At 54.9% G+C, this 16847-nt stretch overlaps 6 protein-coding genes across 6 annotated transcripts; 3 read left to right on the top strand and 3 right to left on the bottom strand.

Moving 5' to 3' along the window:
* Positions 1-360: 360 nt before the first annotated feature.
* pdeB (3',5'-cyclic-nucleotide phosphodiesterase PDE2) lies at positions 361-3593 on the top strand (the record flags this gene model as incomplete). Its single annotated transcript, XM_024851100.1, has 4 exons — positions 361-532; positions 607-1207; positions 1269-1331; positions 1388-3593. The coding sequence occupies 4 exons, from the start codon at positions 361-363 to the stop codon at positions 3591-3593; spliced, it is 3042 nt and encodes a 1013-aa protein (XP_024700399.1).
* Positions 3594-4492: 899 nt separating this feature from the next.
* Positions 4493-5519, bottom strand: P170DRAFT_440231 (SelT/SelW/SelH family protein). The gene is made up of 3 exons (XM_024850031.1): positions 5262-5519; positions 4863-5052; positions 4493-4794 (listed from the first exon to the last, which is right to left on the bottom strand). Exons 1-3 carry the CDS (start codon positions 5418-5420, stop codon positions 4595-4597), a joined length of 549 nt encoding a protein of 182 aa, XP_024700398.1. The 5' UTR covers positions 5421-5519; the 3' UTR covers positions 4493-4594.
* A 1079-nt stretch (positions 5520-6598) lies between these two features.
* On the bottom strand, positions 6599-7033 carry P170DRAFT_479624 (guanine nucleotide-binding protein subunit gamma; the record flags this gene model as incomplete). Its single annotated transcript, XM_024853699.1, has 3 exons — positions 6599-6661; positions 6736-6793; positions 6882-7033. The coding sequence occupies 3 exons, from the start codon at positions 7031-7033 to the stop codon at positions 6599-6601; spliced, it is 273 nt and encodes a 90-aa protein (XP_024700397.1).
* A 1061-nt stretch (positions 7034-8094) lies between these two features.
* tif32 (putative eukaryotic translation initiation factor 3 subunit EifCa) lies at positions 8095-12262 on the top strand. Its single transcript, XM_024850030.1, has 4 exons — positions 8095-8507; positions 8647-8871; positions 8947-11321; positions 11404-12262. Exons 1-4 carry the CDS (start codon positions 8466-8468, stop codon positions 11888-11890), a joined length of 3129 nt encoding a protein of 1042 aa, XP_024700396.1. The 5' UTR covers positions 8095-8465; the 3' UTR covers positions 11891-12262.
* Positions 12263-12315: 53 nt separating this feature from the next.
* Positions 12316-13412, top strand: P170DRAFT_513151 (uncharacterized protein; the record flags this gene model as incomplete). Its single annotated transcript, XM_024855073.1, has 2 exons — positions 12316-12431; positions 12497-13412. 2 exons carry the CDS (start codon positions 12316-12318, stop codon positions 13410-13412), a joined length of 1032 nt encoding a protein of 343 aa, XP_024700395.1.
* A 272-nt stretch (positions 13413-13684) lies between these two features.
* Positions 13685-16791, bottom strand: P170DRAFT_391648 (putative GARP complex subunit Vps53). Its single transcript, XM_024845945.1, has 3 exons — positions 16578-16791; positions 14717-16512; positions 13685-14657 (listed from the first exon to the last, which is right to left on the bottom strand). Exons 1-3 carry the CDS (start codon positions 16648-16650, stop codon positions 13890-13892), a joined length of 2637 nt encoding a protein of 878 aa, XP_024700394.1. The 5' UTR covers positions 16651-16791; the 3' UTR covers positions 13685-13889.
* Between the last annotated feature and the right edge of the window lie 56 nt (positions 16792-16847).

Raw genomic sequence — 16847 nt, 5'->3', positions numbered from 1 at the left:
TGTCGCCCTCCCACCCCCGATTGCACCTCCTAGCTCTGTGTCATGGAAAGGGTTACTGACGCAGTAATACAACCCAACAGAACGAAAACCACAGTCACTCCCTTGATATTGAAGCGATTTCCTTTTCCACTACCAAGACGTCGTCGCCTCCCTTTTGTATATTTCCGCCTGCCGCTCGTTTCTCCCACCTTCTCGGCTTGCCGTCAACCATTGCATTCTCAACCTTATGAAGATCGAGTGTTGATCGAGTAGAACTTAAAAACCTCCACTTCTCTTTCTCTCGCTTCTCGTAGTGCGTTGTGAAACGGACTGCGACTTCGAATTTCCTTTCCTATCCGTCTACCGGATCCAACCGCCATCATGGATCGCATTGAATGTTCAGCAGTATATATCGATCATCGGGTTAGCTCAGAGCGATGGGTGTCAATCGACGGATCGGCGGATGCCGTGAACGTTAACACTTTTCTGACTCCCGACGAGCCCGAGACGCTTCGGTCTGACGTGAAGCTATTGCTGGGAGTTTCCGATCGCAGTATGTGTCAATTGCGACTCTTTTTATGGCCACATGTCATGGTATTCATTGCTAACCACATTTCATGGGTGTAGTTTACCTTTGCCAATCCGGAGCTTCTCTCGCATCGAAATTGGCCGAATGTAACGACCGGGCCATGAGATCATGTTCTCCCGTCTTCGCATTCTTCGATATTGACATGAATGGTGACGAGTCCGGCTTAGCTCGGCGCAAGAGCAGCCGGGGCTCGTGGCCAGAAATAGCTCCTCCCTCGCCGACTTCCTTACATCGCCAATTCACGTTTTCGTCGCAATCCGAGGGCACCTACGATTTGAAGCTGCTTTCCGGGTTATCCGCCGATATCCAGGTCCAAGAGTCTCCGAATCTCATAGTGCCAGTCGCAATCCTGCGCTCGCCACAAGGCGGTCCCACCAGCGCCCCCACCGATGAACAGCGCGGCGATGTGCCGATTCCGGGGGCCCAGCAGATTTCGAGATGTTTAGATGCCGGCGCGGTGGACGTTCTAGCGGCTCCTCTGGATAAGGCCAGGGTGCAGGGCCTTATAGTGCACGCTTATAGGATTCGGAAATCTGCGCTCAAGGAGCAGTCGCGGTTCTTGTCGAGGAAGAAATTGCGCAAACACTCGTGGGTGGGCGTTCATGATGAGCAGCCCTATGCTTACTTGAGAGAGGCCATGTAGGTTTGCGCCGGAGGACCTTCTTGGCCATCAGCGAGTGATCGCTAACGAGTACATCAGGGTATCGAAGCTGATGAAGGGCATCTGCAATCCCGAGGAGTTTATAGAAGATTTTCAAGAACGGTAGGCAGACTTTCTTACCTTTGGAATTTGAGCGGTTTGCTTATATTGGCTCACAGGGAATTGGACATACGCCCCGATCGCTTGGAACTCATCAAAGAGAAAATCGGGACATGGTCGTATGATGGTCATGAATTTTCCGACGATGAGCTTGTGCAAGCCGCTTTTGAAATGCTCCAGCACGCCTTCACGCTACCGAATCTAGACCACTGGCATCTGACGCCGGATGAACTGCTGGAATTCTTGCTCGCCTGTCGCACCTCCTACAACTCTTTCGTCCTCTATCACAACTTCCGGCATGCCATTGATGTTTTGCAGTCCGTGTTCTGTTTTCTGCTTCATATCGGCGCCCTGCCGCCTTTCGGGTCCGTTTCTCAGGAGCATGCGTCTGTATCGCCACTCGCAACCCTTCTGACGCCTTTCGATACTCTGACATTGTTGATATCTGCGATTGGACACGATGTCGGCCATCCCGGTGTGAACAACTTTTTCTTGGTCAAACTCAATGCGCCTTTGGCCCAGCTGTACAACGACAACTCGGTCTTGGAAGCCTTCCACTGCGCCGCGTTTTCGCAAATCCTACGTCGCTACTGGCCCGCAGCTTTCAAGGATAAGCAACTCCGCAAGCTCCTGATCAGCTCCATCCTCGCTACCGACATGGGTGTTCATCAAAAGTTCATGGAGCGACTCGGATCGTTACAAGAAAAGTTCCACGAGAACGGCAAATCTCTGGATGGGTGGAAGCCGCAGGATCTCGACATGTACAAGACCTTACTATGCGGATTATTGATCAAGTGTGCCGACATTAGCAATGTAGCACGCCCATGGGAGGTCGCGGAAAAGTGGACCAAAATCCTGCAGGAAGAATTTGCCAATCAGGGCGAAATGGAGAAGGAGGTCGGAATGGAAACGGCGCTGTTCGGTGGTCCTCCGGAACTGGGAAATACTTTCAAACTTGCCACGGGCCAGATCGGATTCATGTCGATATTCGCTCTTCCCCTCTTCGAGGGCGTGGCGGACATCCTGCCCGGCATGATATTCACGGTTGAACACATTCGCAACAATTCGTCTAAATGGCATCTCCTCGCCGATCTGGAGCGAAAGAAACAGGCGCTGCGCGGTGAGATTAACCCTGAGGATGTGCTTTCTCCTCGCACGCAGAGCCCGGCGACGAGCATCAAAGGGCTCCAAGGTCTCCGCGCACCGCTGGCGACCCCGGGGCCTGACACGCCGGTCAAGCCAGTGTTCCCGCCTACTGCCACAAACACCCGGAACCAGGCCAATGATTACTTTGGATCGGTTCGTTCGTCGTCGGTATCCACCGCGCGGTCTGAAGATAGTCTGAACGAAAACGCCATCAGCCCGGTGATGTCGCCAGATACGCCTGGTCCGTCGATGGATATCACCGGGCTTTCCTTCCCGTCCGACACGCCGACACGAAAGTCGTCCAGTGCCGTGCCTGATCTTGCTAGGATGTCCATCGCCGAAGCCTCTCCGGACACAGAAAATGGCACGACGCCGGTGCCGTCCAATGCTCATGCCGACAACCACGCTGCCGCCGACGCGAATGGTTCCTCTCCTCGGGACCCAGCGGTCTTGGCCACCGTCATTTATGCGCAGGAAAATCAAGATCACGAGGGTTCGGTCGAGGGCGCAGGGGAAAGACCGGGTAGTTCGCGCAACGTGCCCTACCGTCGCCACCACGCCAACACTGGCTCATCCGGCCGTACTTCTGGCCCGTCGAGCTCCCAGCGAAACAGTTGCACTCGGACGCACAGTCTCAGCAATTACAGCAACAACATGACGCCCATATCTCCTGCGACGAACGCCACCAGCTTCCTCACCGTGGATAGCGGTGACGAGAAGGGTCTTTCCCAAGAGGGCAGCCGGGGCGACCAGGACGACTTCGGAGGGGACAGCAGCGCACGGCCTAGCTCTTCAAGTTTCCACGAGACTAGTGGGGAGAAACATCCCCGTTTTGCCAACAGTCCAACCTCCCATCCCACGGACCACGCCAGCAATGGTCATCTTCACTTGAACTCGCCGCGGAGAGAAAATGGAGTTGGCAGCTCTCATTCTACATCGACCAATGCGAGTATGAAGCATCATGGCCATGATCAGCACCATTGGAATGACCCGGCCGGCGGTGAGCAGCAACAACAACCGCAGCAGCAACCTCGCAAACGCCGAAGCCGTCTCAGGTTAGCCTTCTGGAGGCGCAAAAACCACCATTCGCATCAGCACGAACTGAGCGGCGAATCATGAATTGTTCTGGCTTCTTAGTATCTACCCTTCTTCATGCCGAGGAAAATCTCCATCACTTACCTCGGACTTCTGTTTTGATATATCTATTTCTTCACAAAAAGGTGTTTGTGGCTGGGAATCCATTTGGAAGGAAATCCAATGGAAAGGTATATGGTGAGGGCTCATGAATGGTTCCGGACCATTTGGAAATGAGCTTCTCTTTTACGATGGAATTGCATGACTTTGACGACAACGCTCGGTCTACATGAGTAACCGGGTCACTAAACAAAAAACAAAAACAAAAAAAATCGGCACTCGTTCCTGATGGAGGCTCTTCGCAAATTCGAGTCCTTTCACTTCAGGGTTGCCTGGACCGAGTTCTTCAGGGTATTCCTCCATTTACGAATATCTGACGATATTGACGACGCTATCCGGCACGACTGACGGGAGTATGCCTTGACTGGCCTTGCTCGAGGATCTGAGGCAGCATTGCTTCAGAGTCCGAACGGTCCACATCGGTTCGACCGGGTTAGTCGATCACCGACCGGATGGCCGACGATCTCCGATGATTTTTGAAACTTTTTTCGACGAATTGCAACAACAACATGGAGTTGGCGCATCATTTAAATACGGTTCATGTCTTGGTTCTTTTTTGCCGTTCGCAATAGGGACTGGCTCTGGGTTGGGGGGTAAATTTAGAGTCCGGGGCGTGCGTGTTAGGCGTTCTGAGTTGGAAGAGAGAGTTCGTCCATGTGGACCTGAACTTTCTTTCTCTGTTGATTTTGTCTTGCCGATTGGGTTACCTATATACTTTTATCCCTGGTTCATTTTCATTCCTTGCATTTTGATCATATTTCTTTTTACTTCACTTTTTTTTTCTTTTCTTATATGTTAGCATGGCTATCAAATGGACATGGCTGAATATATATTGATTATTGGTATCGATAGTGAAGTTATTGATATCAAACTGAATGAGATCTATCCTAGATTGAGTATGAGTATGAGTGGATAGTAGGACTCGATTACCGACAATCCTCACATTCTTGACCTGAAGACTGTGTCTGAGGCTGGGTCTGACTCTGTCCCTGCGCATCACTCGGTGCACCATTGCCCTGTCCCTGTACCTGAGCCTGTCCCTGCCCCTTCAACGCCCGATCCGTATGCCCCAGACTCCTCCCGGGATCAACCACATTCCTAACCCGGGATTTCAGAACTTTCACCTCTATCAATCATTAGCTCATCTCCATCACCCTCAATCAATCAAGAGAGATAAAAGAAAGGGAGACAAACCAGGAAACCCGCCATCCGTCTTCCGATCCCACAGCTGCGTCGCGATCTGCGCTTCCTGCGCAGACGTCGACGTCGAGGTCGCAGGCCCCGCGGAGTGGTATATCGTCACGGTGAAGATGCCGCCCGTGGTAGGGATCAGGGAGACTTCTTGCAGGTCGGTGGAGAAGGTGGAGAGGAGTTCTTGGGCGAACTTTTTTTTTCGGGGTTTGTTAGCTTTGGTTAGGTTGCTGATATTATGCGGTGTGGTGTGATGTGGTATGGGTGTGTTCTACATATATCTAGGTATATATCCATAAATCTAATAGATAGATAGATATACACAAAAACCTACCTTAACCACAATACATATATATTTAGATATAAAAGGGGAGGGGAAAAAAGGGAAAGAAAAAAACCTACATAAGCAGCCCTCAACATCCACTTACACTGAGTGCAGTACTGGATGGCGACGCGAGGCTTTGCAGGGCGAGACGCCTCGGCGGCGCCAGTGGCCACGGCGGAGGCCGAAGGAGGAGGGGTTGCGGCAGTGGTGGTTGGGGGCGGTTGTTGCTCGGACATCTTTCCTGTCCTGTCCTGTCCCTGTCTCTGGTCCGGGTTTATTTATCAATGGTTGATATTTAGGAGGAAGAAAGCGAGGCCAGAGAGAAGAGGGTGGGAAAGAATTGCGTGGGACTGAATGAAGAGAAAGAAAAGAAAGAAATGAGGCTTGAAATCGGATGATGTCAGCGGCACGGCTGGACTGGACTGGACGGGATGCGAAGGGAAGGGAATGCACGGATGGTCGCATCGGCTCTGTTGATGATTATTCATCTTATGGTGATTCTCTTCCTATGTGGTATACAATGAATGCACCCGACCGTACATATGTTGACATTGGTCAATGCACTGCATTGCCCATCGTGCATACATTCCATCTGCCACCTGCACTCTTCACCTTACATGATCGTCTTAATTCTCCGGCCTGAGGTGGGATGGGGACATACTCTCGTGCTTACGTCGCGTCAATGACTGTATCCAAGTCTATCGAATAGATGACCGTCAAATACCGAGGTAGAAACGCTAGAAAATGGACACCCTGAAGGACTTTAAAAAGGTTCTGTTCTTTTTTTCTTTGGTTTGCTTTTTGTTTAGGTGGTTGATAGTTAGATCCCACGAAACCCGTCCATAATTCACTGCTCAACAAAGGAAATCTCGAGAATAAAGAAATTGCAAAGGAAATCAAAAAAGAAATCGAAGAGAGAAGTAGAGAAATACGACACAAATTTTCGAGGTCGGATAGATAAGGGATTTTCAACAGACACACGAGGGGAAAATGCGAGAGAAAAGATCAAGAGAATAAGGTCATCAACAAACAATTCCAGAAAAGAGGTCTTCCACCTGTCAGCATCCGAAGTTAATGCAAGTCCAGCGCGCTCCTTCGGGGGCCCGTTATACAGCCTTTCCGACTCCTGGAAACCTGGCCGTTCTCACTCCATCTTCGAAAGAATCTGCCGCCCTATGCGGTACAATAAATAGAAGAAAAGTTAGGATAGAGGTATCCCAAAAAAGCTGGCGAAGTAAAAAGTCAAGAAGAGAAGAAAGTAAAAAAGGTAGAATATCACAAATAAATTAGGGTAGTAGAAGGTGAAAAAAGGTCATGGCGATGAGGATATAATATGCGGCAAATATCGGCAAGAGCTGCGACCCGACACAGTCTTGTCCGATTTCAAAAGAGACGTCGAAATGTCATGAATCCGTTACATGACCGTGCAGCAACCCTTCTGCTGCGGAGGAGCGTAAGGGTCGTCGTGCTTGGTAATCTGCCTCCGTGGTTAGCGATCGGCCCTCGGGAATTCATTCTCCTGGTGCTCCTGGAGGTGGGAAAATCGCATACCGGACCCCATACGGACGGCACCATAAAGTCGCGAGTGTTGTTGCAGTAATCGATCAAACTGCGAGACGAGAAACGAGCTGGTTAGTTACACGGGGACAGGCGGAACGAGGTTGAAGGCATTGATGATGATGAGTGGCCCAACGTACGATCCTGCGGCATCCGACACCTTCACCCGGGGACGGTCCAAATCCTCCTTCAGGCGAGCATTGAGCTCGGTCAATCGTCGGTATTTGAGGTCGGCGACACTCTGCTTCTTGTTCTTCACGTCTCCCCCCGATCGGAGCTCGTAGGCAGGCATGGTTGAATTTTGCGTGGTGGACGGGGTGAGATCGAAGTGGTCGGTTAGAGAAAAGAACGGGGTTGACGGGGGAGAATTAATTAAAACGAATTAATTAATTTAGAGTAGGAATTATGCGACGAGGGGAAGTCGATGAGGGTGGGTTGAGGAAAAGACAATCCCAAGGAAGCTCCCAGTCGCGCGCTGGAGCCGGCAGGTAAGGGGAAGTGCTGAAGGTCGGGAAAGGCGGGCGCGACGGGGAAAAGGAGGAGAGGAGGGGAGAGACGGTTCGTCAGAGAGTGAGCGTGTTGTGGAACAAAAATGAGAGAGAGAGAACAATAAAAAAAATAAATAGTAATAATAATCAATATCCCGAATCTCCTTTTTTTTTGTCTGAGTAAAATGGGGGATCAACAAAAATATGGAGAGAGAGAGCGAACGAATGGTTGATCAGCCAGAGGGAGAGAAACACGGAAGGAGGGAAAAATGAAGAAGGGAAAAAGACCCCAAAAAGACGAAGAGAAAGAGAGCGACGGACGGTCAGGGAGGGCGGAGGAAGGCTAAGAACGACAAGGACAAGAGGAGAGAAGAGAGAGACTTGAGCTGGTCGGAGGGAGAGTCGGAGGGAGTTCGTTAGTGCCGGTGGTCTGTGGGCGATTACTTCCGTCCCCTTTTTAGCCGGATCTTCGTTCTCCTGACGAACCGAGTGGATGGAGCAGGAGTATGAGAATTTTATTTAGGTGGTAGTCGTAGGTATCCGTAGGAAGAACACTGGAATAACTGCTCAGGGTTCACTCGCAATGGAACTGCGCAGTAGACACGGTCTCCTGGACTCCTGTTGGCTTGGGCTTTGGCACCTCGCGATGCCTCTCACGTGCCCCTGCCTCGTACGCGTACTGTCACGCGTATTGTCACGCCCGCCGTCAATACCGGATGGCCCGTTTGGTCTCCGCCCGGCAGAATGTGCTGAGTCAGTGGGCACGTGACCGCCGGGGCAGGTGGTCCGTCTGGACGGCGAGAACAGCACCGTCCGGCGTACAATCACAGGCATTCCCTGTAGAATCAAGGGTCAAGAATTAGATTGATGACGGAAAATTCCATCGAGGCAACTGCATACAGCGATGAATCCTTGTCATCCACGTCAAATCGCGGAGGCTGCAAACCCCACGTGACCCCCGTCGCTTAACCCGAAGTGGGAACGCCCGTCGGGCCTGTTTTTTTTCGAGATTCTCGCACAACGCCCGCTGCTTGCCTGCCCCAAAGATCCTCCCCCATCTGGGCCATTCAACCGACCGTCGCGTGGCAGCGTCTTATTCAATTCCCCAGGCTCCTCATCGCCTTCGACCTTTGCTGCCCGCCCACGTCGTTGTGCCAACTTCCCGCCCTGCGTTGGCTTGTCTCGACTCTCTTGAATCGCTTATCCTAGACGAGACCTGTTCTCCCCTCGCCCACCATGCCGCCTCCACCCCATATCAAACCGGAGAATGTCCTGAAGGTGAGTCGGTCCCTTCCTGTCGCCGTCTCCCGTTCATGCGAACTCGATCTTTGGGATGGAATCGTGGAGGATCCTGGACCGAGCGAGATAAAGAGAAAATACTGGCCGGGTCGCTAACACGAGATTTTCAAACCCGTAGCGGGCTCAGGAACTTATCGCCGTGGGCCAGTCCCCTGCCGCCCTTAATGTCCTGCACGAACATGTCACCTCCAAGCGGACGCGCAGCAGTCCCATCTCCTCGCTCGAGCCGGTGATGCTCCTTTTCGTCGAGCTGTGTGTCGACCTGCGCAAAGGAAAAGCCGCCAAGGATGGATTGTACCAGTACAAGAACATCGCCCAGAACACCAACGTGGGAACCATCGAGGTAAAGTCCGACAGCGATTCAAGATTGGAGAGGTGAACAGCCGGCTGATACATCCCCCCGTTTGCTTGACTATAGGTCGTTCTGAAGAAGTTCATCGAGCTGGCCGAAAAGAAGGTCACCGAGGCCCAGACCAAGGCCGACGAGATCCAGTCTTCTTTGGAATCCGCCGCCCCTTCTTCCAATGTCGAGGATCTGGAAGCCATCGAGACCCCCGAGACCATTCTCCTGGCCACCGTGTCCGGTGAACAGTCTCGGGACCGTACCGACCGTGCCGTCGTGACTCCCTGGTTGAAGTTCCTGTGGGAGACCTACCGCACCGTTCTCGAGATCCTGAAGAACAACGCCCGCCTCGAGGTTATGTACCAGACCACCGCTCTGCAGGCCTTCCAGTTCTGCCTGAAGTACACCCGCAAGACCGAGTTCCGCCGTCTCTGCGAGCTGCTGCGCAACCACGTCCAGAACGCCGCCAAGTACTCGGCTCAGATGCACGCGATCAACCTGAGCGACCCCGACACCCTGCAGCGTCACCTCGACACTCGCTTCCAGCAGCTGAACGTTGCCGTCGAGCTGGAGCTCTGGCAGGAGGCTTTCCGCAGCATTGAGGACATTCACACCCTGCTGAGCCTCAGCAAGCGCCCTGCCAAGAACGTCATGATGGCCAACTACTACGAGAAGCTGGCTCGCATCTTCCTGGTCAGCGAGAACTACCTCTTCCACGCCGCCGCCTGGAGCCGCTACTACAACCTGCTGCGCCAGTCTGCCGCCACTCTCGCCGCTGGCCAGGGCACCAAGAAGGAGAACCCCTCCGTGTCGGATGCCGACATGACCAAGGCCGCCTCCTTCGTGCTGCTGTCCGCCCTCGCCATCCCCGTCATCAGCACTTCTCGCTCCCGCGGCGCCCTGGTGGATGTCGACGAGGTTCGCAAGAACAAGAACACCCGTCTCACCAACCTGCTCGGCATGGCCCAGTCCCCTACCCGTGCCGTTCTGTTCAAGGACGCCATGAACAAGGGCATGCTGAAGCGTGCCCGCCCCGAGATCCGCGACCTGTACAACATCCTGGAGGTCGACTTCCACCCTCTGTCCATCTGCAAGAAGATCACCCCCATCCTGAAGCAGATCGGTGCGGACCCCGAGATGGAGAAGTACGTTGGACCTCTGCAGCAGGTCATCCTCACCCGTCTGTTCCAGCAGCTGTCTCAGGTCTACGAGTCGGTCGAGCTCAAGTTCGTCTACGAACTCGCCCAGTTCCCCGACCCCTTCCAGATCACCCCCGCCATGATCGAGAAGTTCATCATGAACGGTTGCAAGAAGGGCGACCTGGCCATCCGCGTCGACCACATCGCCGGCGTCCTGACCTTCGACACCGACGTCTTCTCCTCCGCCAAGGCCCTGCACTCCGGCAGCGCCGCCGGTTCCGCGGAGAGCGAGATCGGCACCGTCCAGCGCCTGCAGAACACCCCGGCTGAAATCGCCCGCCTGCAGCTCACCCGCCTGGCCAAGACCCTGCACGTCTCGTGCATGTACGTCGATCCCTCCTACAACGAGTCCCGTCTCCAGGCCAAGCAAGCCGCCCAGGCCCGCGCCCTGGCCGGTGCCGCCAAGGAGCACGAGGATACTCTGGCCCGTCGCGCCGTCATCGAGAAGAAGAAGGAGGCCGCCACCGACGCTCTGCAGCGCAAGCAGCGCGAGGAGGAGGCCCGCAAGCGCATCCGCACCCAGCAGCTGCAGGAGGCCGAGCGCCAGCGCCTGGCGGACGAGCTCCGTGAGCGCGAGAAGAAGCGTATCAAGGATGAGCAGGACCGCATTCGCCAGCAGGAGCTGAAGAAGCAGCTGGAGGAACTCAAGAGCGGCGTCAAGGGCATTGACCTCAGCGAGCTTGACCTCGAGGACATGGACTCCAACCGCATCCGTGCCATCAAGCTGGCCCAGCTTGAGAAGGAGAAGAACGAGCTGAACGACCGCGTCCGCACCACCGCCAAGCGCATTGACCACTTGGAGCGTGCCTTCCGTCGCGAGGAGTTGAAGCACATCCCCGAGGATTACGAGGAGCAGAAGAAGCTCGACCTTGAGCTGTACGAGGCCAACAAGGCGTCGGCCCTCAAGGACGCCGAGAACACGCACAAGGAGGCCGTCGCGCTGAAGCACCGTCTCAGCCGCCTGGTACCTCAGTTCACCAGCTTCCGCAAGGAGGTTTCCGAGAAGCGCCACGAAGAATTCGAGAAGCGCCGCAAGGCCGCCGAGCGAGAGTTCGAGGCCAAGAAGAAGCAGCGTGTCAAGGAGGTCCAGGACCGCCGCCGTCGCGAGAAGGCCGAGCGGGAGGAGGCCGAGCGCCGCCAGAAGGAGGAAGAGGAGCGCGTCAAGCGCGAGGAGGAGGAGCGCGCCGCCAGAGACGAAGAGCGTCGCCGTGTCCTGATCGAGGAGAAGGCCAAGCGTGAGGAAGAGAGAAAGTCAGTGCCATCCATTCCCCTTGGTTCCTGCATGCGATTATGCTTTAGGAACTTTTGCTAACATTCCCCCCCCCCCTTATAGGAAATTGGATGAGATTGCTGCCCGACAGAAGCAGCGCGAAGAAGAGGCCGAAGCCCGTATTTCCTCGAAGAAGCCTGGCTCTGGCGCCGCCCCCGAGCCCCCCACCGAACGCACTGCTCCTCGCCTGAATCTTGCGTCTCGCACTGGAGGCGGACCCAGCTGGAGAGAGCGTTTGGCCGCCAAGGAGACGTCGGGTGCCGCCGAGGCTCCCAAGGAAGAGGCCCCTGCTCCCGCCGCTCCCGACGCCGCTCCCGCTGCCCGCAAGGGAGGCTACGTGCCGCCTCACCTCCGCGGCAGCTCCACCGCCGCTCCCGCCGCTCCCCCGTCGAACGGCGCCTCCGCCGAACGCTGGTCGCGTCCTTCGCGCGACTCCGGATCGTCTCAGCCGCCCTCCCGAACGCAAACTCCCGCCGCCAGCTCCGACAAGCCGGAGGAGTCCAAGGGCGCCCCCCAGAAGTGGGTTCCCCGCTGGAGGCAGCAGCAGTAAATAATGCGTATGTGAAAAAAGTTTCTTGGAATGATCGGGGATGCAAAACACGGGATATGAATTGTGGTTTTTTCTTCTTCTTTTCCTTACCTTATTGATGCCTACATTGTCTCCCCTTCCCCGCCTACGGTTATTTTTTTCCCTCTCACTCTTAGTCTCGCTTTGCTATTATTTTATGAATCAAGCTGGAGACGTTGGGGGGACTTGGATGATTAAGTTCCAAAAGTCCCTGGTTGTTTTCTTTTTCTTTAGTTCCTGGGCCATCTCATGTTTGATAAATGCATTATGTTTTTATTAAATGAAGCTTTCTTCTTGTTCATCCGTTTGTCCTACTCTGATCTCATTGGATTTTATTCCAGCGGAACTTTCCCATCCACGGTTTGGACTTGCAAACGAAATTCACTTCCGCCCAGGCGTTTGATACCATGAATCTAATATGCCCAGCAGGCCCTTATCTCCTGCTCATCCTGCTCATCCTGCTCATCCTGCTCATCCTGCTCATCCTGCTCATCCTGCTCATCCTGCTCATCCTGCTCACCCTGTACATCCTACTCGTCGTTCTCATCCCCCCTCATCTTGTTGACCAGCCTCATTGACCATTTCAAGACCACCAGACAAGAGAATCATGCCCTCTCTAACTTCCCCCGTCGAGAGCGATGTCCCTACCCAAGCTGATCCACCAACAGCAACGCAGCTCTACAACGACAACCGAAAGCTTCCCCAAGATCTTCCACATCTAACCGACGTCCCCGATCGCCTCCTCGGCCTCTCCAACTACGACACCTGGTCCTTCCTGATCGAAACCGCGCTCGAAAGCGCCGACATCCCCCAGCTCATCCAGCCCTCCATCGCACACCCACCCCCTTCAGACCCCTCCTACCCCCTCTGGCGACGCACCTCCCTCCTCGTCAAAAACTGGCTCGTCCGCCAGCTCGAACCCAGATTCCTCTCCCGCGTCATCCGCTTCACCATCATCCACACCAACACCACCAACCCCCAGCCCCAGCCCCAAACCCCCACCTCCACAACCACCTCCGCGCCCCTCTTCGCCGACACCATGTACACCATCATCCGACGCGTCGCGCTCGACCAAACGCCCGGCCTCCAAGCCCTCCGCTGCGAAATCACCTACCTAAACTGCATCTTCCTGGACCGGGAGCAGTTCGCGTCCGCACGCGACTTCATCGCCGCGTTCCGCGACGCCGTGCACCTGACGAACCGGCTACATTGCACCGTGACGGCGTACTGCGCGGCATTGCTGCTCCTGCGTGCCCTGCGTCCGGACCTGCAGGGTCTGGTGGACGTCCAGATCGAGGAGTTTGATCGCGAGGATGCGCCGAGGGGGTACTCGTTTGGGCGGTTTGATTCGTTGTGTGATTTTTTGTCCTTGAGGTTGTTGGTTGAGGGCGGGGAGGGGATTCCGGTTGATACGGTGGGGGTTGATGATCTTGATGATCTTGAGGGGGAGGGGGATGGGGGTGGGGATACGGAGAGGGATGAGGATGGGGATGGGGATGAGTGAGGGTGTCTTTCTTTCTCTTCTTCGGTTCTCTTGGTTTGGTTGTATTTGTTTCTTGAAGATGAAGAAGATGTCAATCTAGAAGCTCTATTTATTCTTTGGTTTTGAAGGGTTGACATAGAAACTTTCTATTTAGCTTTAGGTAGTTAAACTATGTAAGGTCTCTCGACTGTAGCTACTGGCTAACTATCTTCTACTATTCACTATTTTTGTTGAATTCGACCTGAAAAAGTCCCAGTCACGAAACATGCAATGAGTAAATGCAAATTGATAAAATCAGCTATGCCTGTGTCCATGCCTCTAGAAAAACGAACAGTTCATATAATTACATACATACACTCACTCACGTTTATATACTGTGCTTTCCAAACGCTAACATGTAGAATAGAAGTAAGTAGTAAGCAGGTCGGTAGGTAGGTAGGTGAATGTGTAACTTCCACGCAGGAAGGAAAAAGCCATGCCAGTAAATCAATCCTCGGATCAACCATCATCACCGCTGCGACCAAACCGACCCCCAAAACCACCCAGATCGCGACGGAAGAACTTGCCGATATTCTTCAGGTTCTCGTTCAGATTCCCCGAGGTTGAAGGGCCGCTACTTTCTCCCGTCTGGTTCGGACCCTGGCCCGTGGGACCCGGGGTCGTGGACGAGGAGGCCGAGGCGGAGTTGGCGATGGCCGCGGACCCGGAGCCGACGACGCCGGCGGCAGAGCTGGTGGCGTTACCGATGGGGGTGCCGAAGCGGTCAACGCCGTCTTTCGCCGCGGAGATGAGGGCGGAGCCGAGCATGGAGGGGTCGAAGCGCGTGGGGAGGTTCGAGGCGCCGATGGAGGCGGCGGCGGAGGTGCTGAGGTTACCGAGGCCGAGGCCCTGCGAGACGGAGCTGGAGGTAGGGGCGTTGGAGGTCTGGAGGGCGGCGAGGACGGGGTTGTTTTGCTGGAGGTTGGGGGCGTGGCGGTCGGAGGCGCGGTGGACCTGGAAGAGCTCGACGAGGTGGTTCTGCTCCTGGCGGCTGCGGATGCCCTTGAGGTCGAGGATCTTGCGGAAGTTGGCGTTGTTGCGGTCTGCGATGTGGATGAGGTAGGCCTGCACGAGAGCCTCGGGCGGAGATGGGTTGACTTGGACGGTCTTGAGGAGCGTCTCGATCTTGGCGAAGCTGTTGTTGACGCGCTTGACGAAGCCGGCGGGAGCCGGGGTGGGGAGGAGCGAGGAGAGGCCGGTTTTGAGGGTATATGCGTCCAGAAGCATCTGGGGAGGGTTGTTAGCAAAGAAAGATGGTAGGGATTTCGTTGAAGGGAAGTGGTTACCTGCTCGGCTCCTGTCTCGGAGATGGGCTTGCATTGGGATACGGTTGTGATGAACAAATTGGATATCAACTCCACGACATGATCTGCGAACGCCCTGGCATACTGCTGCTTATGCAGGTGCTGCAAGATATCCGACGACCGGGTTTGCGTCTTGGACAGGAGCTCGCCAACGTAGGAACTCTGATCACTGACGGCCTCCAACCGATTCCAAGGAGTGTTGCGCATCTCCCGCCAGCAGGGCTCCAGATCGACCTCGACCTGTCGCACAAGTCCTCGAACAGCGGCTGATGCGATCCCCATGAACGAGTCAGCCTGGCTTTGGAGGTCCACCGTTTGTTTCAGGTTCTTATCAAGCCGGCCTTTGATCTTCTCCTCCAGTTGGTTGCAAGTCGTGTAGCAATAATCCGCAGTGTTGAGAACCGAGATCAGGTCCTCCAGAGAGGGGACATTTGACGGAGTGTGGCCGGTTGGTCGCTCGCTAATGTAGTAGAGAAGCACCTGCTGGGCGTATTGGTCCAGGTATTTCGCAAAGACTTTCGCGAGATCGGCAAGGCTGCCCCCAGTCGAAAGTTTCGCGCATTGCTGCAGTGAGTGCCGGTAGAATGTGAAAAGTTCCGTCGAAGACGAGATGACAATATTGGAGTCGAACTCCTCGTCTGGGGGCCGCAGAGGCTGCTGCCGATACTTCGGTATGAACGCCGCAAGCTGTTTGTCCTGCGCTTCAACCCACACACTCAGGTAGGGCTCAAACGCTTCCGAAATGGCTTGGCTGAACAGCGAAGTCTCCGTCGAGGCAAACGTATCTGTGGAGGGCCGCGACGAGCTGACAAACCTTTTTTCGAGCGAGTGCTCAAAATCGAGAGTCTCCTGCAAGCAAGACAGCAGGAGGTTCACATCGATCGCCTGTCCGTTTCGCACCGACCGGGAGAGAATCCCCTTGAAATCCTCCCGGGTTCCCTCGCAGAAAATATTCGATAGTATCTCGTTGACACGCCAGGATGTCGGGAAGATGGGCGCGTACTCCTCATCATAGATCTTTAAGATACGCCTGAACCACGAATACCTCCGGGATATGTTGTCCAACGAGCCGGCTTCCTCGTTGTTCCGGAAAACCTGCCGGTATTCACGGAGCTGGAAGTTACAGTACCAAGTGACCAGCCTGGACTTCGCATGGTCGCCCAGCGCATCCATGACCAGGCAGCCCTCGGCGAGGGTGGTTCTCCTCTGTCCCACCTCCCCCTTGGCAAACGCCAGCTCGAAATCCTCACAGATCTGCTCCAGCAGTTCCCGCTGAATATCCGCCACATTCCGACTGAGGAGCGCGATCTGATCGATCGACCGGTACGACTTGAAGTGCGCCATCAGCTGAATGACTGCCTGCAGCAACTGGGCGCAGTCGCGGTACTGCCTCGTCTTGCCCAGCACGCGAAGCTGGTCGTAGGCCGTCGTCAGCATCTGCAATCTCTTGAGCGCGGTCATCGACTGCGTGAGGTTCTTCTTCGCATTGTCCAGCTGCTTGATATCCGCCGTCATCTCCGTAATGGCCAGCTCCGTCCTCGAGGCGCGGTCGCGCACGTCGTCGATCTTCTTGAACAGCTCGGTGAGATCCGCTTTGGCGGCCTGGATGCGCTCGACGCTCTCGGCATTGGAGATGACCTGGTCCTCGACCAGCGTGCCGATGTCGTTGTCGAGCTCATCTTCGTAGCTTTGTAGCGAGTCGGAGACCTGGGACACCGATGACAGCGTGGAGGGGTGAGAAAAGATCGAGTTCAAGTGGTCGATTGGGTCGTAGTCGGCTAGGTTTGTATACAGGAATTAGCAGCCAAGTCAGCATCAGGGGGTTCCGGGTGCCTTCTCTCACCTGCATCCAGGGGATCGAGGTCGGCCGCTCCGTTGGAGGGCGAATGTCCGGGGGGTGAAGTAGTGGTGGACATTCCATTAGCTCTTCAACGGAAACGCATTAATCATGCTGCGAGTTGAAGAACAGAGCATCCACGGACCTACCCCAGCTTAAGATCAATCACCAGGGACAGATCAATCGCGCGAAAAGGTGGATAGAGCGGACGAAGTCGAAGTGGGCGGAATGTTGATGGTCGGAGAAGCGCAGGCGCCGCATTGCTGTTCACTTTAG

Source organism: Aspergillus steynii (genome assembly GCF_002849105.1).
Source record: "Aspergillus steynii IBT 23096 chromosome Unknown P170scaffold_8, whole genome shotgun sequence".
NCBI classification, from domain to species: domain Eukaryota; kingdom Fungi; phylum Ascomycota; class Eurotiomycetes; order Eurotiales; family Aspergillaceae; genus Aspergillus; species Aspergillus steynii.
This window is presented reverse-complemented; position numbering and strand designations above follow the sequence as displayed.

What these genes read in the sequence shown, in the direction of transcription:
- P170DRAFT_440231 (XM_024850031.1), bottom strand. Translation starts at nt 5,420, where the DNA reads ATGTCCGAGCAACAACCGCCCCCAACCACCACTGCCGCAACCCCTCCT. An exon ending in GGATGTTGAGGGCTGCTTAT is followed by an intron (nt 5,053 to 5,261) that starts GTAGGTTTTTTT and finishes CGAAAAAAAAAG; the next exon opens with TTCGCCCAAGAACTCCTCTC. An exon ending in GACGGATGGCGGGTTTCCTG is followed by an intron (nt 4,795 to 4,862) that starts GTTTGTCTCCCT and finishes AATGATTGATAG; the next exon opens with AGGTGAAAGTTCTGAAATCC.
- tif32 (XM_024850030.1), top strand. Translation starts at nt 8,466, where the DNA reads ATGCCGCCTCCACCCCATATCAAACCGGAGAATGTCCTGAAG. An exon ending in CCAACGTGGGAACCATCGAG is followed by an intron (nt 8,872 to 8,946) that starts GTAAAGTCCGAC and finishes GCTTGACTATAG; the next exon opens with GTCGTTCTGAAGAAGTTCAT. An exon ending in AAGCGTGAGGAAGAGAGAAA is followed by an intron (nt 11,322 to 11,403) that starts GTCAGTGCCATC and finishes CCCCCCTTATAG; the next exon opens with GAAATTGGATGAGATTGCTG.
- P170DRAFT_391648 (XM_024845945.1), bottom strand. Translation starts at nt 16,650, where the DNA reads ATGTCCACCACTACTTCACCCCCCGGACATTCGCCCTCCAACGGAGCG. An exon ending in CCTCGATCCCCTGGATGCAG is followed by an intron (nt 16,513 to 16,577) that starts GTGAGAGAAGGC and finishes ATACAAACCTAG; the next exon opens with CCGACTACGACCCAATCGAC. An exon ending in CCGAGACAGGAGCCGAGCAG is followed by an intron (nt 14,658 to 14,716) that starts GTAACCACTTCC and finishes AACCCTCCCCAG; the next exon opens with ATGCTTCTGGACGCATATAC.